The sequence below is a fragment of the Bombina bombina genome, chromosome 1 (assembly GCF_027579735.1).
Source record: "Bombina bombina isolate aBomBom1 chromosome 1, aBomBom1.pri, whole genome shotgun sequence".
NCBI lineage: Eukaryota > Metazoa > Chordata > Amphibia > Anura > Bombinatoridae > Bombina > Bombina bombina.
In genome coordinates, this window is record NC_069499.1 from 1,344,629,669 (window position 1) to 1,344,649,344 (window position 19,676).

General features: G+C 44.9%; 1 protein-coding gene across 1 annotated transcript in view; it reads right to left on the reverse strand.

The window, feature by feature from the left end:
- The window catches only part of LOC128649527 (anillin), a 474,010-nt gene that overhangs the window by 14,918 nt on the left and 439,416 nt on the right, over positions 1-19,676 (reverse strand). Inside the window, exon 18 of the mRNA XM_053702862.1 lies at positions 10,231-10,284. Within this exon, the coding sequence (XP_053558837.1) occupies positions 10,231-10,284 (54 nt within the window). The remainder of the gene's footprint in view (positions 1-10,230; positions 10,285-19,676) is intronic.

Consider the following 19,676-nt stretch of genomic DNA (forward strand, 5'->3'; position numbering starts at 1 on the left):
CGAGAACGAGAGAGAATGAGAACGAGAGAGAACGAGAACGAGAGAGAATGAGAACGAGAGAGAATGAGAACGAGAGAGAATGAGAACGAGAGAGAACGAGAACGAGAGAGAACGAGAGAGAGAACGAGAGAGAGAACGAGAACGAGAGAGAGAGAACGAGAGAGAGAGAGAACGAGAGAGAACGAGAACGAGAGAGAGAGAACGAGAGAGAGAACGAGAACGAGAACGAGAGAGAACGAGAGAGAGAACGAGAACGAGAGAGAGAACGAGAACGAGAGAGAATGAGAACGAGAGAGAGAGAATGAGAACGAGAGAGAATGAGAACGAGAGAGAACGAGAACGAGAACGAGAGAGAGAACGAGAGAGAACGAGAACGAGAGAGAGAGAATGAGAACGAGAGAGAACGAGAACGAGAGAGAGAGAATGAGAACGAGAGAGAACGAGAACGAGAGAGAGAGAATGAGAACGAGAGAGAGAGAACGAGAGAGAGAACGAGAGAGAGAACGAGAGAGAGAGAATGAGAACGAGAGAGAATGAGAACGAGAGAGAACGAGAACGAGAGAGAGAGAATGAGAACGAGAGAGAGAGAACGAGAGAGAGAACGAGAGAGAGAACGAGAGAGAGAGAATGAGAACGAGAGAGAATGAGAACGAGAGAGAACGAGAGAGAGAACGAGAGAGAATGAGAACGAGAGAGAGAGAATGAGAACGAGAGAGAATGAGAACGAGAGAGAATGAGAACGAGAGAGAGAGAATGAGAACGAGAGAGAACGAGAACGAGAGAGAGAGAATGAGAACGAGAGAGAATGAGAACGAGAGAGAATGAGAACGAGAGAGAACGAGAACGAGAGAGAACGAGAACGAGAGAGAATGAGAACGAGAGAGAGAGAACGAGAGAGAGAACGAGAGAGAGAGAATGAGAACGAGAACGAGAGAGAGAACGAGAGAGAATGAGAACGAGAGAGAATGAGAACGAGAGAGAACGAGAACGAGAGAGAACGAGAACGAGAGAGAACGAGAACGAGAGAGAACGAGAACGAGAGAGAGAACGAGAACGAGAAAGAACGAGAGAGAGAGAATGAGAACGAGAGAGAATGAGAGAGAATGAGAACGAGAGAGAATGAGAACGAGAGAGAATGAGAACGAGAGAGAGAGAGAGAGAGAACGAGAACGAGAGAGAACGAGAACAAGAGAGAACGAGAACGAGAGAGAACGAGAGAGAGAGAGAGAGAACGAGAGAGAGAGAGAGAGAACGAGAGAGAGAGAGAACGAGAGAGAGAGAGAACGAGAGAGAGAGAGAACGAGAGAGAGAGAGAACGAGAGAGAGAGAGAACGAGAGAGAGAGAGAACGAGAGAGAGAGAACGAGAGAGAGAGAACGAGAGAGAGAGAACGAGAGAGAGAGAACGAGAGAGAGAGAACGAGAGAGAGAGAACGAAAACAAGAGAGAGAGAACGAAAACAAGAGAGAACGAGAACAAGAGAGAACGAGAACGAGAGAGAGAGAGAGAGAGAACGAGAGAGAGAGAATGAGAACGAGAGAGAACGAGAACGAGAGAGAACGAGAGAGAGAACGAGAGAGAACGAGAGAGAGAACGAGAACGAGAGAGAGAGAACGAGAACGAGAGAACGAGAACGAGAGAGAGAGAACGAGAACGAGAGAGAGAACGAGAGAGAGAGAATGAGAACGAGAGAGAACGAGAACGAGAGAGAGAGAACGAGAACGAGAGAGAGAGAACGAGAACGAGAGAGAGAGAACGAGAACGAGAGAGAGAACGAGAGAGAGAGAATGAGAACGAGAGAGAACGAGAACGAGAGAGAACGAGAACGAGAGAGAACGAGAGAGAGAACGAGAACGAGAGAGAGAGAACGAGAACGAGAGAGAACGAGAACGAGAGAGAGAACGAGAACGAGAGAGAGAGAACGAGAACGAGAGAGAGAGAACGAGAACGAGAACGAGAGAGAGAGAACGAGAACGAGAGAACGAGAACGAGAGAACGAGAACGAGAGAGAGAACGAGAGAGAGAACGAGAGAGAGAACGAGAGAGAGAACGAGAGAGAGAACGAGAGAGAGAACGAGAGAGAGAACGAGAACGAGAGAGAGAGAATGAGAACGAGAGAGAATGAGAATGAGAACGAGAGAGAATGAGAATGAGAACGAGAGAGAGAGAGAGAGAACGAGAGAGAGAGAATGAGAACGAGAGAGAACGAGAGAGAGAACGAGAACGAGAGAGAGAGAACGAGAACGAGAGAACGAGAACGAGAGAGAGAGAACGAGAACGAGAGAGAGAACGAGAGAGAGAACGAGAGAGAGAACGAGAGAGAGAACGAGAGAGAACGAGAGAGAGAACGAGAGAGAGAACGAGAGAGAGAACGAGAACGAGAGAGAACGAGAACGAGAGAGAGAACGAGAACGAGAACGAGAGAGAGAACGAGAACGAGAACGAGAACGAGAGAGAGAACGAGAGAGAAGGAGAACGAGAGAGAACGAGAACGAGAGAGAGAACGAGAGAGAGAGAACGAGAACGAGAGAGAGAACGAGAACGAGAGAGAGAACGAGAACGAGAGAGAGAACGAGAACGAGAACGAGAGAGAGAACGAGAACGAGAACGAGAACGAGAACGAGAGAGAGAACGAGAGAGAAGGAGAACGAGAGAGAACGAGAACGAGAGAGAACGAGAACGAGAGAGAACGAGAACGAGAGAGAACGAGAACGAGAACGAGAGAGAGAACGAGAGAGAGAACGAGAGAGAGAACGAGAGAGAGAACGAGAGAGAGAACGAGAGAGAGAACGAGAGAGAGAACGAGAGAGAGAACGAGAACGAGAGAGAGAGAGAGAGAGAGAACGAGAGAGAGAACGAGAGAGAGAACGAGAGAGAGAACGAGAACGAGAGAGAGAGAGAGAACGAGAGAGAGAGAGAGAACGAGAGAGAGAGAACGAGAACGAGAGAGAACGAGAACGAGAGAGAACGAGAACGAGAGAGAACGAGAACGAGAGAGAACGAGAACGAGAGAGAACGAGAACGAGAACGAGAGAGAGAACGAGAACGAGAGAGAGAACGAGAACGAGAGAGAGAACGAGAACGAGAGAGAGAACGAGAGAGAATGAGAACGAGAGAGAATGAGAACGAGAGAGAATGAGAACGAGAGAGAATGAGAACGAGAGAGAATGAGAACGAGAGAGAATGAGAACGAGAGAGAATGAGAACGAGAGAGAGAGAACGAGAGAGAGAACGAGAGAGAGAACGAGAACGAGAGAGAGAACGAGAACGAGAGAACGAGAACGAGAGAGAGAACGAGAGAGAGAACGAGAGAGAGAACGAGAGAGAGAACGAGAGAGAGAACGAGAGAGAGAACGAGAGAGAGAACGAGAGAGAGAACGAGAGAGAGAACGAGAGAGAGAACGAGAGAGAGAACGAGAGAGAGAACGAGAACGAGAGAGAGAGAATGAGAACGAGAGAGAGAACGAGAGAGAGAACGAGAGAGAGAACGAGAGAGAGAACGAGAACGAGAGAGAGAGAATGAGAACGAGAGAGAGAGAATGAGAACGAGAGAGAGAACGAGAGAGAGAACGAGAGAGAGAACGAGAGAGAGAACGAGAACGAGAGAGAGAGAATGAGAACGAGAGAGAACGAGAACGAGAGAGAACGAGAACGAGAGAGAACGAGAGAGAACGAGAACGAGAACGAGAGAGAACGAGAACGAGAGAGAGAACGAGAACGAGAGAGAGAACGAGAACGAGAGAGAGAACGAGAACGAGAGAGAGAGAACGAGAGAGAGAACGAGAGAGAGAACGAGAGAGAGAACGAGAGAGAGAACGAGAGAGAGAGAACGAGAAAGAGAACGAGAACGAGAGAGAGAACGAGAACGAGAGAGAGAACGAGAGAGAGAACGAGAACGAGAGAGAGAACGAGAGAGAGAACGAGAGAGAGAACGAGAGAGAGAGAACGAGAGAGAGAGAACGAGAGAGAGAGAACGAGAGAGAGAGAGAGAACGAGAACACGAGAACGAGAGAACGAGAACGAGAGAGAGAACGAGAGAGAGAACGAGAACGAGAACGAGAGAGAGAACGAGAGAGAGAACGAGAGAGAGAACGAGAGAGAGAACGAGAGAGAGAACGAGAGAGAGAACGAGAGAGAGAACGAGAGAGAGAACGAGAGAGAGAACGAGAGAGAGAACGAGAGAGAGAACGAGAGAGAGAACGAGAACGAGAGAGAGAGAGAGAGAGAGAACGAGAGAGAGAACGAGAGAGAGAACGAGAGAGAGAACGAGAGAGAGAGAGAGAGAACGAGAGAGAGAACGAGAGAGAACGAGAACGAGAGAGAACGAGAACGAGAACGAGAGAGAACGAGAACGAGAGAGAACGAGAACGAGAGAGAGAACGAGAACGAGAGAGAGAACGAGAACGAGAGAGAGAACGAGAACGAGAGAGAGAACGAGAACGAGAGAGAGAACGAGAACGAGAGAGAGAACGAGAACGAGAGAGAGAACGAGAACGAGAGAGAGAACGAGAACGAGAACGAGAGAGAGAACGAGAGAGAGAACGAGAGAGAACGAGAGAGAGAACGAGAGAGAGAACGAGAGAGAGAACGAGAGAGAGAACGAGAACGAGAGAGAGAGAGAGAGAGAACGAGAGAGAGAACGAGAGAGAGAACGAGAGAGAGAACGAGAGAGAGAGAACGAGAGAGAGAGAGAGAGAGAACGAGAGAGAACGAGAACGAGAGAGAACGAGAACGAGAGAGAACGAGAACGAGAGAGAACGAGAACGAGAGAGAACGAGAACGAGAGAGAACGAGAACGAGAGAGAACGAGAACGAGAACGAGAGAGAGAACGAGAACGAGAGAGAGAACGAGAACGAGAGAGAGAACGAGAACGAGAACGAGAACGAGAGAGAGAACGAGAACGAGAACGAGAGAGAGAACGAGAGAGAGAACGAGAGAGAGAACGAGAGAGAGAACGAGAGAGAGAACGAGAGAGAGAGAGAGAACGAGAGAGAACGAGAACGAGAGAACGAGAACGAGAGAGAACGAGAACGAGAGAGAACGAGAACGAGAGAGAACGAGAACGAGAGAGAACGAGAACGAGAGAGAACGAGAACGAGAGAGAACGAGAACGAGAGAGAACGAGAACGAGAGAGAGAACGAGAACGAGAGAGAGAACGAGAACGAGAGAGAGAACGAGAACGAGAGAGAGAACGAGAACGAGAGAGGAGAACGAGAACGAGAACGAGAGAGAGAACGAGAGAGAGAACGAGAACGAGAGAGAGAACGAGAGAGAGAACGAGAGAGAGAACGAGAGAGAGAGAACGAGAGAGAGAGAACGAGAGAGAGAACGAGAGAGAGAACGAGAGAGAGAGAACGAGAGAGAGAGAGAGAGAACGAGAGAGAGAGAACGAGAGAGAACGAGAACGAGAGAGAACGAGAACGAGAGAGAACGAGAACGAGAGAGAACGAGAACGAGAGAGAGAACGAGAACGAGAGAGAGAACGAGAACGAGAGAGAGAACGAGAACGAGAGAGAGAACGAGAACGAGAGAGAGAACGAGAACGAGAGAGAGAACGAGAACGAGAGAGAGAACGAGAACGAGAGAGAGAACGAGAACGAGAGAGAGAACGAGAACGAGAGAGAGAACGAGAACGAGAGAGAATGAGAACGAGAGAGAATGAGAACGAGAGAGAATGAGAACGAGAGAGAATGAGAACGAGAGAGAGAACGAGAGAGAGAACGAGAGAGAGAACGAGAGAGAGAACGAGAGAGAGAACGAGAGAGAGAACGAGAGAGAGAACGAGAGAGAGAACGAGAGAGAGAACGAGAGAGAGAACGAGAACGAGAGAGAGAACGAGAACGAGAGAGAGAACGAGAACGAGAGAGAGAACGAGAACGAGAGAGAGAACGAGAACGAGAGAGAGAACGAGAGAGAGAACGAGAGAGAGAACGAGAGAGAGAACGAGAGAGAGAACGAGAGAGAGAACGAGAGAGAGAACGAGAGAGAGAACGAGAACGAGAGAGAGAGAACGAGAGAGAGAACGAGAACGAGAGAGAGAACGAGAACGAGAGAGAGAACGAGAACGAGAGAGAGAGAGAACGAGAACGAGAGAACGAGAACGAGAGAGAGAACGAGAACGAGAGAACGAGAACGAGAGAACGAGAACGAGAGAGAGAACGAGAACGAGAGAGAGAACGAGAGAGAGAACGAGAATGAGAGAGAGAGAGAACGAGAACGAGAGAGAATGAGAACGAGAGAGAATGAGAACGAGAGAGAACGAGAGAGAACGAGAACGAGAGAGAGAGAACGAGAGAGAGAACGAGAACGAGAGAACGAGAGAGAGAGAGAGAGAGAACGAGAGAGAGAACGAGAACGAGAGAGAGAACGAGAACGAGAGAGAGAACGAGAACGAGAGAGAGAACGAGAACGAGAGAGAGAGAGAGAGAACGAGAACGAGAGAGAACGAGAACGAGAGAGAATGAGAACGAGAGAGAATGAGAACGAGAGAGAATGAGAACGAGAGAGAATGAGAACGAGAGAGAATGAGAACGAGAGAGAATGAGAACGAGAGAGAATGAGAACGAGAGAGAATGAGAACGAGAGAGAATGAGAACGAGAGAGAATGAGAACGAGAGAGAACGAGAGAGAGAACGAGAGAGAGAACGAGAACGAGAGAGAGAGAACGAGAGAGAGAGAGAACGAGAGAGAACGAGAACGAGAGAGAGAGAACGAGAGAGAGAACGAGAACGAGAGAGAGAGAACGAGAGAGAGAACGAGAACGAGAGAGAGAACGAGAACGAGAGAGAATGAGAACGAGAGAGAGAGAATGAGAACGAGAGAGAATGAGAACGAGAGAGAACGAGAACGAGAACGAGAGAGAGAACGAGAGAGAACGAGAACGAGAGAGAGAGAATGAGAACGAGAGAGAACGAGAACGAGAGAGAGAGAATGAGAACGAGAGAGAACGAGAACGAGAGAGAGAGAATGAGAACGAGAGAGAACGAGAACGAGAGAGAGAACGAGAGAGAGAGAATGAGAACGAGAGAGAACGAGAACGAGAGAGAATGAGAACGAGAGAGAGAGAACGAGAACGAGAGAGAATGAGAACGAGAGAGAACGAGAACGAGAGAGAACGAGAGAGAGAACGAGAGAGAGAACGAGAGAGAATGAGAACGAGAGAGAGAGAATGAGAACGAGAGAGAATGAGAACGAGAGAGAATGAGAACGAGAGAGAGAGAATGAGAACGAGAGAGAACGAGAACGAGAGAGAGAGAACGAGAACGAGAGAGAATGAGAACGAGAGAGAATGAGAACGAGAGAGAATGAGAACGAGAGAGAATGAGAACGAGAGAGAGAACGAGAGAGAGAACGAGAGAGAGAGAATGAGAACGAGAGAGAATGAGAACGAGAGAGAACGAGAACGAGAGAGAACGAGAACGAGAGAGAACGAGAACGAGAGAGAGAACGAGAACGAGAAAGAACGAGAGAGAGAGAATGAGAACGAGAGAGAACGAGAGAGAATGAGAACGAGAGAGAATGAGAACGAGAGAGAGAGAGAGAGAGAACGAGAACGAGAGAGAACGAGAACAAGAGAGAACGAGAACGAGAGAGAACGAGAGAGAGAGAGAGAGAACGAGAGAGAGAGAGAGAGAACGAGAGAGAGAGAGAGAGAGAACGAGAGAGAGAGAGAACGAGAGAGAGAGAGAACGAGAGAGAGAGAGAACGAGAGAGAGAGAGAACGAGAGAGAGAGAGAACGAGAGAGAGAGAGAACGAGAGAGAGAGAACGAGAGAGAGAGAACGAGAGAGAGAGAACGAAAACAAGAGAGAGAGAACGAAAACAAGAGAGAACGAGAACAAGAGAGAACGAGAACGAGAGAGAACGAGAACGAGAGAGAACGAGAGAGAGAGAGAGAGAACGAGAGAGAGAGAGAGAGAACGAGAGAGAGAGAGAACGAGAGAGAGAGAGAACGAGAGAGAGAGAGAACGAGAGAGAGAGAGAACGAGAGAGAGAGAGAACGAGAGAGAGAGAGAACGAGAGAGAGAGAGAACGAGAGAGAGAGAGAACGAGAGAGAGAGAACGAGAGAGAGAGAATGAGAACGAGAGAGAATGAGAACGAGAGAGAATGAGAACGAGAGAGAGAGAATGAGAACGAGAGAGAACGAGAACGAGAGAGAATGAGAACGAGAGAGAATGAGAACGAGAGAGAATGAGAACGAGAGAGAACGAGAACGAGAGAGAACGAGAACGAGAGAGAGAGAACGAGAGAGAGAACGAGAGAGAGAGAATGAGAACGAGAACGAGAGAGAGAACGAGAGAGAATGAGAACGAGAGAGAATGAGAACGAGAGAGAATGAGAACGAGAGAGAACGAGAACGAGAGAGAACGAGAACGAGAGAGAACGAGAACGAGAGAGAGAACGAGAACGAGAAAGAACGAGAGAGAGAGAATGAGAACGAGAGAGAACGAGAGAGAATGAGAACGAGAGAGAATGAGAACGAGAGAGAGAGAGAGAGAGAACGAGAACGAGAGAGAACGAGAACAAGAGAGAACGAGAACGAGAGAGAACGAGAACGAGAGAGAACGAGAGAGAGAGAGAACGAGAGAGAGAGAGAGAGAACGAGAGAGAGAGAGAGAGAACGAGAGAGAGAGAGAACGAGAGAGAGAGAGAGAACGAGAGAGAGAGAGAACGAGAGAGAGAGAGAACGAGAGAGAGAGAGAACGAGAGAGAGAGAACGAGAGAGAGAGAACGAGAGAGAGAGAACGAGAGAGAGAGAACGAGAGAGAGAGAACGAAAACAAGAGAGAGAGAACGAAAACAAGAGAGAACGAGAACAAGAGAGAACGAGAACGAGAGAGAACGAGAACGAGAGAGAACGAGAGAGAGAGAGAGAGAACGAGAGAGAGAGAGAGAGAAAGAGAACGAGAGAGAGAGAGAACGAGAGAGAGAGAGAACGAGAGAGAGAGAGAACGAGAGAGAGAGAGAACGAGAGAGAGAGAACGAGAGAGAGAGAACGAGAGAGAGAGAACGAAAACAAGAGAGAGAGAACGAAAACAAGAGAGAGAGAACGAGAGAGAGAGAACGAGAACGAGAGAGAACGAGAACGAGAGAGAACGAGAACGAGAGAGAGAGAACGAGAACGAGAGAGAGAGAACGAGAGAGAGAGAACGAGAACGAGAGAGAGAGAACGAGAGAGAGAGAACGAGAGAGAGAGAACGAGAGAGAGAGAACGAAAACAAGAGAGAGAGAACGAGAACGAGAGAGAGAACGAGAGAGAGAACGAGAACGAGAGAGAGAGAACGAGAACGAGAGAACGAGAACGAGAGAGAGAGAACGAGAGAGAGAGAGAACGAGAGAGAGAGAGAACGAGAGAGAACGAGAGAGAAAGAGAACGAGAGAGAGAACGAGAGAGAGAGAGAGAGAGAGAGAACGAGAGAGAGAGAGAGAGAGAGAACGAGAGAGAGAGAACGAGAACGAGAGAGAGAGAACGAGAGAGAGAGAACGAGAGAGAGAGAACGAGAGATAGAGAACGAGAGAGAGAGAACGAGAGAGAACGAGAGAGAAAGAGAACGAGAGAGAAAGAGAACGAGAGAGAGAGAGAACGAGAACGAGAGAGAGAAAGAGAACGAGAGAGAGAAAGAGAACGAGAGAGAGAAAGAGAACGAGAGAGAGAAAGAGAACGAGAGAGAGAAAGAGAACGAGAGAGAGAAAGAGAACGAGAGAGAGAAAGAGAACGAGAGAGAGAAAGAGAACGAGAAAGAGAACGAGAGAAAGAGAACGAGAGAGAGAAAGAGAGAGAACGAGAGAGAAAGAGAACGAGAGAGAGAACGAGAGAGAACGAGAGAGAGAACGAGAGAGAGAGAGAACGAGAGAGAGACTTTTTTTTCAAATAGTTCATATATTTTGATGGAACGTTTTCGGGATGTTATCCCCTTCATCAGCTGATGAAGGGAATAACATCCCCGAAAACGTTCCATTAAAATATATTAACTATTTTAAAAAAAAGTCCTGTCAGTGCAATCTCTCTTTCGAATATTGCATTACATTATTGCACCCAGGCAGGTGACTATTGGTGGGTCGGGCTGCAGAGTGATTACGTGTGTGTGTGTGTGTGTGTGTGTGTGTGTGTGTGTGTGTGTGTGTGTGTGTGTATATATATATATATATATATATATATATATATATATATATATATATATATATATATATATATATATAAATATATGTATGTGTGTGTATGTATATATACCTTTGGTTTTGAAGTTTTGCGCTTCTCACTCATAGGTATTGCATTAGTCTGAGCCTAGAGGGGGAAAAAAACAAAAACATTTATTTAGGGAAATAAAACAAAATTAATTTTGAACTTTAAAAAAAAAAAAAAAGTTTTATTCATTCCTTTATACTGTTAAAACAAATTATGTAAAGAAATAAGCTAATATAACCAACTCATAGCGTTAAATAATTTTTGGGCTTTCTTAAAATAAATATTTCAGTTCCTGAATGTCAAGAGGCTTAAACAACGTAAATATGCGGAGTGCGACTTTATTGGCTTTATGGTCCAAGCCATACTCGCCTTAATGACTGTGGTCATTGCAATACAGCTGTACATAGCATCAATAATGTTCCAAGAGCAACAAGCTGTCAAAATCGAAATGGGTCCTGCAGGTGGCAGTTTTTTTTCCATCTCAAAACAAACACCTGCTAGAAAAAGTAAAGGGACAGTGTACTGTATTTTTTCCCAACGACTTGTTATATCAGCTGCAGAGTATAAAAAAATGTTTTATTTAAGTCTGTGTGTATAAAATAGCTGGTTCTTTGAAACCACAACCCATTAAAATTGACTTAGCTTGCAGGTAAACCCAAATCTCATTTTATCACTTTCTGTACAGTCTTCCTTATCTTACATCTGTCTGTAGACCAAAGCACAATACAATGCAAAATAAACATTGTATTACTTATCTCTCCTAACCCCCACTGGGAGTGCAATGTCTTCTGCTGGCTGTGTTTATACTGAAAGCTATTGACATGCTATGTAGTTAGGGATATCGCAGGCTAAATCAGTGATTTCAAATAACAAAAAAGGTTAAAAGGAGCTCATTGTAAAGAATAGAATACACTCAGTCAGGTAAAATGGATCATTGACAACAAATTAAAAAGGAGAATTATTTTCGGTAAACTGTCCCTTTAACTATTGGAGTTTTGCTAAAGATCTAACCTTATGCTATCCATCAAATACATTGTATGCTTTTGGCTTGGATCAAACAGGTTTCACTTTCGTTTTTGAGTGTTTGTCAGCTCATAATAGCTTAGTGCCTTTTTCATAGCAGGGGAAGTCCTGTCCTACGCTCCACGTGACTGGGTGTGGTCTTCATTTCCTACGATCCTGCTGCGGACATCACTCCTAAGGAGAGCGTTCTCACTGTTGGCTGTCTGGGTCTAGGAGGTGGTGAGTGCCCCAGCATTGGAATTATAAAAGGTGCCATTTTTTTTAATAAAAGCGTTTAATTTTTGTCTGTCCTTCTGTGAATATATCTTAGCTATGGACCTCCTTCAGCGGAGGAACCCTCCATTAGATTTAAAATCGAGTATCTGCGTTTTTTTTTATTAAAGGAGGTTCTGTCTACACTAGAGGTTCCAGAGGCTACACTCCATGAGAAACCTAAGATCCCTAAATTAGACAGGGTTTATGAAGACAGGAAGGTCCCTCTGACATTCCCTGTGCCAGTTAAGATGGCAAACATTATTAGTAACAAATGGGAAAGAATAGGAACTTCTTTTTCCCCCTCCTTTACTTTAAAAAAATTATTCTCGGTCCCTGACTCAATTAGATTTGTGGGGCTCCATTCCTAAAGTTGATGGCGCTATTTCTACGCTGGCTAAGCGTACTACTATCCCTCTGAAGGATAGTTGTTCTTTTAGAGAGCCTATGGATAAGGAAATGGAAACCTTTCTGAGGAATATGTTTCAACATACAGGGTTTTTATTTCAACCGGCGGCAGTTGTAGCCGCGGTTGCTGGAGCAGCTACCTACTAGTGCGACAAAGTCAGAGCTCATTGAGGTGGAGACTCCCCTCGAGGATATTCAGGAGAGAACTAAGGCTCTGAGAATGGCTAACTCCTTCATCTGACGCGAATATACAGGTTATTCAAATAAATGCAAAGGCGTCTGGCTTTGCCGTCCTGGACCGCCGGGCGTTCTTGTTGAAGTCTTGGTCTGCAGATATGACTTCTAAATCAAGACTCCTTTCTCTTCCTTTCAAGGGGAAGATATTATTCGGTCCAGGGTTGGACTCCATTATTTCAACGGCTACCGGAGGGAAAGGTGCCTTCCTACCGCAGGATAAAAAGAAATCGGCCTAAGGGACAGCAATTGTGATTTGTCAGAACGAAAATTAGACAACAGCAATCCTCATCCAAGTCCGAGCAGCCCAAGAGTACTTGGAAGCCGGCTCAGTCCTGGAATAAGTCCAAACAGACTAATTAGCCCGGCCGAGAACAAATCGACATGAAAGAGCGGTCCCCGATCCGGAATCGGATCGAGAAGGGGGCAGACTGTCTTTTTTCAGACGCTTAGTTCCAGGATGTACAGGATCCTTGGGTCCTGGAGGTTGTAACTCAAGGATACAATTCAAGTCACATCCACCCAAGGGAAGATTCCTACTCACCAGTCTGTCTACAGGACCAGAAAAGAGGGCTGCCGCCTTAGGTTGCGTACGGGATCTCTCCTCTCTTGGAATAATTGTCCCGGTACCTACAGCAGAAAGAGGTTTGGGGTTTTATTCAAACCTTTTCGTGGTTCCAAAGGAGGAGGGAACTTTTCGTCTAATTCTGGACCTAAAGTGCCTAAACAAGTTTGAGTGTTCCCTCTTTCAAGATGGAGACAATACGGTCAATCCTTCCTCTGGTTCAGGAAGGACAGTTTATTATGACCACAATAGACCTGAAGGATGCATACCTTCACGTCCTGATACACAGGGAATATTTTCAGTTCCTGAGGTTTGCCTTTCTGGACCAGCACTTCCAGTTCATAGCTCTTCCGATTGGCCTAGCTACTGCTCCAAGAATATTTTTGCAAGCTAACTTCGGTATATCTTGCCCTCCAGGCCTCCTCAAGACCCTCAGTGGCTCAGTGTATGGAGGTGATCGGAAACATGGTGTCTTGTATGGACATCATTCCTTTTACCAGATTCCATATCAGACCCTTACAACTATGCATGCAGAGACAATGGAACGGCGACCATTCAGATCTGTCTCAACAGATCGTGCTGGACAACCTGTCGAGAGACTTGCTCTCTTGGTGGCTCTGTCCAGATCTTCTGTCCCAAGGCACATGCTTCTTGAGACCGTCCTGGGAGATTGTGACTATGGACGCAAGCCTTTCCGGCTGGGGAGCAGTTTGGGGTGCCAAGGCGGCACAATGTCTGTGGACTCAGGAGTCGTCCTCCCTTCCGGTCAATATTTTGGAACTCCGGGCAATCTTCAATTCCTTAAAGGCTTGGCCCTTTTGGGTTCGTCCCAGTTTATGAGATTCCAATCAAACATATAACTTTGGTTGCCTACATAAACCATCAGGGGGGAACGAGAAGTTCCTTGGCGATGAGATATGCATCGCAGATACTAGAGTGGGCGGAGACTCACAGATGTACGATGTAAGCAATTTACATTCCGGGTGTGGACAACTGGGAAGCAGACTTCGTCAGCAGGCAATTCTTTCACCCAGGGGAATGGTCTCTCCACCTTGAGGTGTTTGCACAGATATGCAGCGAGTGGGGGACGCCGGAGATAGATCTCATGGCATCACACCTCATTACCAAGCTACCCAGGTACGGGACGAGGTATCCTCAGGCGGAATTGATAGATGCCCTATCAGTACCATGGAGGTTCAGACTCATATCTTTTTCCTCCATTACTGCTTCTTCCTCGTGTGATGGTTCGCAATAAAGCAGGAGCGAGCATCAGTGATTCTGATTGCTCCATCATGGCCATGAAGGACGTGGTTTGCAGATCTGGTGGGGATGTCATCATCTCAATGGAGGTTACCTTGTCACAGAGATCTGTTGATTCAGGATCCCTTCGTTCATCAAAATCTAGAGTATGTGGAGATTGAACGCTCATGCTTAGCCAAGAGAGGGTTCTCTGAGAGTGTTATCGACATTGGTTCAAGCTCGTAAGCCAGTTAATCGTATCTACCATAAAGTGTGGAGGACTTGTACTGGTGTGAAGAGTGTGGCTTTTCCTAGCATAAGGTTAAGGTTGCCAGAATATCGTCCCTGGCGGTGTTACTGCAGAGATTGGCTGAGCATACGGATGTGCAGTCCTTTGTTAAGGCTCTGACTACGGATCAGACCTGTGTTTAGATCTCGGGCTCCGCCTTGGAGCCTCATTCTTGTTCTTAGTGTTTTGCAGCAGGCTCCGTTTGAGCCTATGCATACTGTTGACATTAAATTGTTATCTTGGAAGGTTCTTTTTTTGCTGGCTATTACCTCTGTGCGCAGAGTATCTGAGATTTCTGCTTTACAATGCGACTCCCCTTACCTTGTTTTCCATGCTGATAAGGCGGTTTTACATACTAAATTAGGGTTCCTCCCTAAGGTAGTGTCGGACTAACATTAATCAAGAAATTGTTGTTCCTTCCTTGTGTCCTAATCCTTCAGTGAAGGAACACTTGGTTCACAATCTGGATGTGGTCCATGCCTTGAAGTTCTATCTTCAGGCTACTAAAGAATTCAGACAATCTTCCTCTTTGTCATCTATACGCGGAAGCATAAGGGACAGAAGGCTACTACGACTTCCCTATCTTTCTGGTTGAGGAGTGTCATCCGCTTAGCTTATGAGACAGCGGGGCCACAGCCTCCTGAGAGGATAACGGCTCATTCCACTAGAGAAGTGGCTTCCTCCTTGGCTTTTAAGAACAAAGCCTCTATGGATCAGATTTGTAAGGCGGCTACCTGGTCCTCCTTACAAACCTTCTCTAAATTTTACAAGTTTGATGTGTTTGCTTCGGTTGAAGCAGCTTTTGGGAGCAAAGTTTTGCAGGCTGTGGTGCCCTCAAAATAGGGTCCGCCTCTTTTTGTTCCCTCACGTTATTCATTCAGTGTCCGCTGAAGCTTGGATATAGTTTTCCCAACAATAAGGAATGAATTCCTGGACTCTCCCTGACTTATGGAAAGAAAACAATTTATGCTTACCAGATAAATTCCTTTCCTTCCTTTTTTTTTTTTGATGGGCGACTCACTTTTTTTAAAATATTTCTTCTGGCACCTTTATACCCTGATGTTTCTCCTACTTTTCCTTGTTCCCTCAGCAGAATGACTGGGGCATAGGGGAAGAGGGAGGGATATTTAAGCCTTTGGCTGGGGTGTCTTTGTCTCCACCTGGTGGCCAGGTGTTGTATTTCCCAACAGTAAAGAATGAAGTTGTGAACTCTCCCTGCCATGAAGGAAAAGAATTTATCTGGTAAGCATAAAACAAAATGTATGCTTACCTGATAAATGTATTTCTTTGACACGGTGAGTCCACGGATCATCTAATTACTATTGGGAATATCCCTCCTGGAAAGCAGGAGGCAGCAAAGAGCACCAAAGCAAAGCTGTTAAATATCACCTCCCTTCCCTCCGACCCAGTCATTCGACCGAAGTAAAGGGAGAGAAAGGAAGCAACAAGGTGCAGAGGTGTCTGAGGTTTAAAATACAACAAAAAAAGTCTTAAAAAACAGGGCGGGCCGTGGACTCACCGTGTCAAGAAATAAATACATTTATCAGGTAAGCATAAATGTTGTTTTCTTTCTAATGACACGGTGAGTCCACGGATCATCTCATTACTATTGGGAATCAATACCCAAGCTAGAGGACACAGATGATTAGGGAGGGACAAGACAGGGAACCTAAATGGAAGGCACCACTGCTTGAAGAACCTCTCTCCCAAAGGAAGCCTCAGCCGAGGCAAAAGTATCAAATTTATAGAACTTGGAAAAAGTGCCTTGCAAATCTGTTCCACAGAAGCTTCATTTTTGAATGCCCAGGAAGAGGAAACAGCCCTCGTAGCATGAGCCGTGACTCTCTCAGGAGGCTGCTGTCCAGCAGTTTCATAGGCTAAGCTAATTATACTCTTCAGCCACAAGGAAAACATAATTTATGTAAGAAATTACCTGATAAATTCATTTCTTTCATATTGGCAAGAGTCCATGAGCTAGTGACGTATGGGATATACAATCCTACCAGGAGGGGCAAAGTTTCCCAAACCTAAAAAAAATGCCTATAAATACACCCCCCACCACACCCACAATTCAGTTTAATGAATAGCCAAGTAGTGGGGTGATAAAGAAAGGAGTAAAAAGCATCAACAAAGGAATTTGGAAATAATTGTGCTTTATACAAAAACTCATAGCCACCATAAAAAGGGTGGGCCTCATGGACTCTTGCCAATATGAAAGAAATGAATTTATCAGGTAAGTTCTTACATAAATTATGTTTTCTTTCATGTAATTGGCAAGAGTCCATGAGCTAGTGACGTATGGGATATCAAATACCCAAGATGTGGAACTCCACGCAAGAGTCACTAGAAAGAGAGGGATAAAAATAAAATACTGTACAGCCATTTTCCGCTGAAAAAATAATCCACAACCCAAATAATAAGTTTATTCTTTAATGATAAGAAAAACTTAAAACATCAGCAGAAGAATCAAACTGAAACAGCTGCCTGAAGTACTTTTCTACCAAAAACTGCTTCCGAAGAAGCAAACACATCAAAACGGTAGAATTTAGTAAATGTATGCAAAGAAGACCAAGTTGCTGCTTTGCAAATCTGATCAACTGAAGCTTCATCCTTAAAAGCCCACGATGTGGAGACTGATCTAGTAGAATGAGCTGTAATTCTCTGAGGCGGGGCCTGTCCCGACTCCAAATAAGCTTGACGAATCAAAATCTTTAACCAAGAAGCCAAGGAAATAGTAGAAACTTTCTGACCTTTCCTAGGACCAGAAAATAAAACAAATAGACTAGAAGTCTTTCTGAAATTTTTAGTAGCTTCAACATAATATTTCAAAGCTCTTAACAAAACATCCAAAGAATGTAAGGATCTTTCCAAAGAATTCTTTGAATTAGGACACAAGGAAGGGACAACAATTTTTTCTACTAATGTTGTTAGAATTCACAAAAGAAGTCAGCAAAACCGCCTTATCCTGATGAAAAAACATAATTTATGTAAGAACTTACCTGATAAATTCATTTCTTTCATATTAGCAAGAGTCCATGAGCTAGTGACGTATGGGATATACATTCCTACCAGGAGGGGCAAAGTTTCCCAAACCTCAAAATGCCTATAAATACACGCCTCACCACACCCACAAATCAGTTTAACGAATGGCCAAGAAGTGGGGTGATAAGAAAAAAGTGCGAAAAGCATAAAAAATAAGGAATTGGAATAATTGTGCTTTATACAAAAAAATCATAACCACCACAAAAAAGGGCGGGCCTCATGGACTCTTGCTAATATGAAAGAAATGAATTTATCAGGTAAGTTCTTAAATAAATTATGTTTTCTTTCATGTAATTAGCAAGAGTCCATGAGCTAGTGACGTATGGGATAATAAATACCCAAGATGTGGATCTTCCACGCAAGAGTCACTAGAGAGGGAGGGATAAAATAAAGACAGCCAATTCCGTTGAAAAATAATCCACACCCAAAACAAAGATTAAATCTTATAATGAAAAAAACTGAAATTATAAGCAGAAGAATCAAACTGAAACAGCTGCCTGAAGTACTTTTCTACCAAAAACTGCTTCAGAAGAAGAAAACACATCAAAATGGTAGAATTTTGTAAAAGTATGCAAAGAAGACCAAGTTGCTGCTTTGCAAATCTGATCAACCGAAGCTTCATTCTTAAATGCCCAGGAAGTAGAGACTGACCTAGTCGAATGAGCTGAAATCCTTTGAGGCGGAGTTCTACCCGACTCAACATAAGCATGATGAATCAAAGACTTTAACCAAGATGCCAAAGAAATGGCAGAAGCCTTCTGACCTTTCCTGGAAAAAGAAAAGATAACAAATAGACTAGAAGTCTTTCTGAAATCTTTAGTAGCTTCAACATAATATTTCAAAGCTCTAACTACATCCAAAGAATGCAACGATCTTTCCTTAGAGTTCTGAGGATTAGGAGACAATGAAAGAACCACAATTTCTCTACTAATGTTGTTAGAATTCACAACCTTAGGTAAAAATTTAAAAGAAGTTCGCAACACCGCCTTATCCTGATGAAAAATCAGAAAAGGAGACTCACAAGAAAGAGCAGATAATTCAGAAACTCTTCTAGCAGAAGAGATGGCCAAAAGAAACAAAACTTTCCAAGAAAGTAATTTAATATCCAGCGAATGCATAGGTTCAAACGGAGGAGCTTGAAGAGCCCCCAGAACCAAATTCAAACTCCAAGGAGGAGAAATTGACTTAATAACAGGTTTTATATGAACCAAAGCCTGTACAAAACCATGAATATCAGGAAGACTAGCAATCTTTCTGTGAAAAAGAACAGAAAGAGCAGAGATTTGTCTTTTCAAGGAACTTGCAGACAAACCCTTATCCAAACCATCCTGAAGAAACTGTAAAATTCTAGGAATTCTAAAAGAATGCCATGAAAAATGACGAGAAGAACACCAAGAAATGTAAGTCTTCCAGACTCGATAATATATCCTCCTAGATACAGATTTACGAGCCTGTAACATAGTATTAATTACGGAGTCAGAGAAACCTCTATGACTGAGAATCAAGTGTTCAATCTCCATACCTTCAAATTTAAGGATTTGAGATCCTGATGGAAAAAAGGACCTTGCGATAGAAGGTCTGGTCTTAACGGAAGAGTCCACGGTTGGCAAGTAGCCATCCGAACAAGATCCGCATACCAAAACCTGTGAGGCCATGCTGGAGCCACCAGCAGAACAAACGAACGCTCCTTTAGAATTTTGGAAATCACTCTTGGAAGAAGAACTAGAGGCGGAAAGATATAAGCAGGATGTTACTTCCAAGGAAGTGACAATGCATCCACTGCCTCCGCCTGAGGATCCCTGGATCTGGACAGATACCTGGGAAGCTTCTTGTTTAGATGAGAAGCCATCAGATCTATTTCTGGAAGACCCCACATTTGAACAATCTGAAGAAATACCTCTGGGTGAAGAGACCATTCGCCCGGATGTAACGTTTGGCGACTGAGATAATCCGCTTCCCAATTGTCTATACCTGGGATATGAACCGCAGAAATTAGACAGGAGCTGGATTCCGCCCATACAAGTATTCGAGATACTTCTTTCATCGCCAGAGGACTGAGTCCCTCCTTGATGATTGACATATGCCACGGTTGTGACATTGTCCGTCTGGAAACAAATGAACGATTCTCTCTTTAGAAGAGGCCACGACTGAAGAGCTCTGAAAATTGCACGGAGTTCCAAAATGTTGATTGGTAATCTCGCCTCCTGAGATTCCCAAACCACTTGTGCTGTCAGAGACCCCCATACAGCTCCCCAACCTGTCAGACTTGCATCTGTTGAGATCACAGTCCAGGTTGGAAGAACAAAAGAAGCCCCCTGAACTAAACGATGGTGGTCTGTCCACCATGTCAGAGAGTGTCTTACAATCGGTTTTAAAGATATTAATTGAGATATCTTTGTATAATCCCTGCACCACTGGTTCAGCATACAGAGCTGAAGA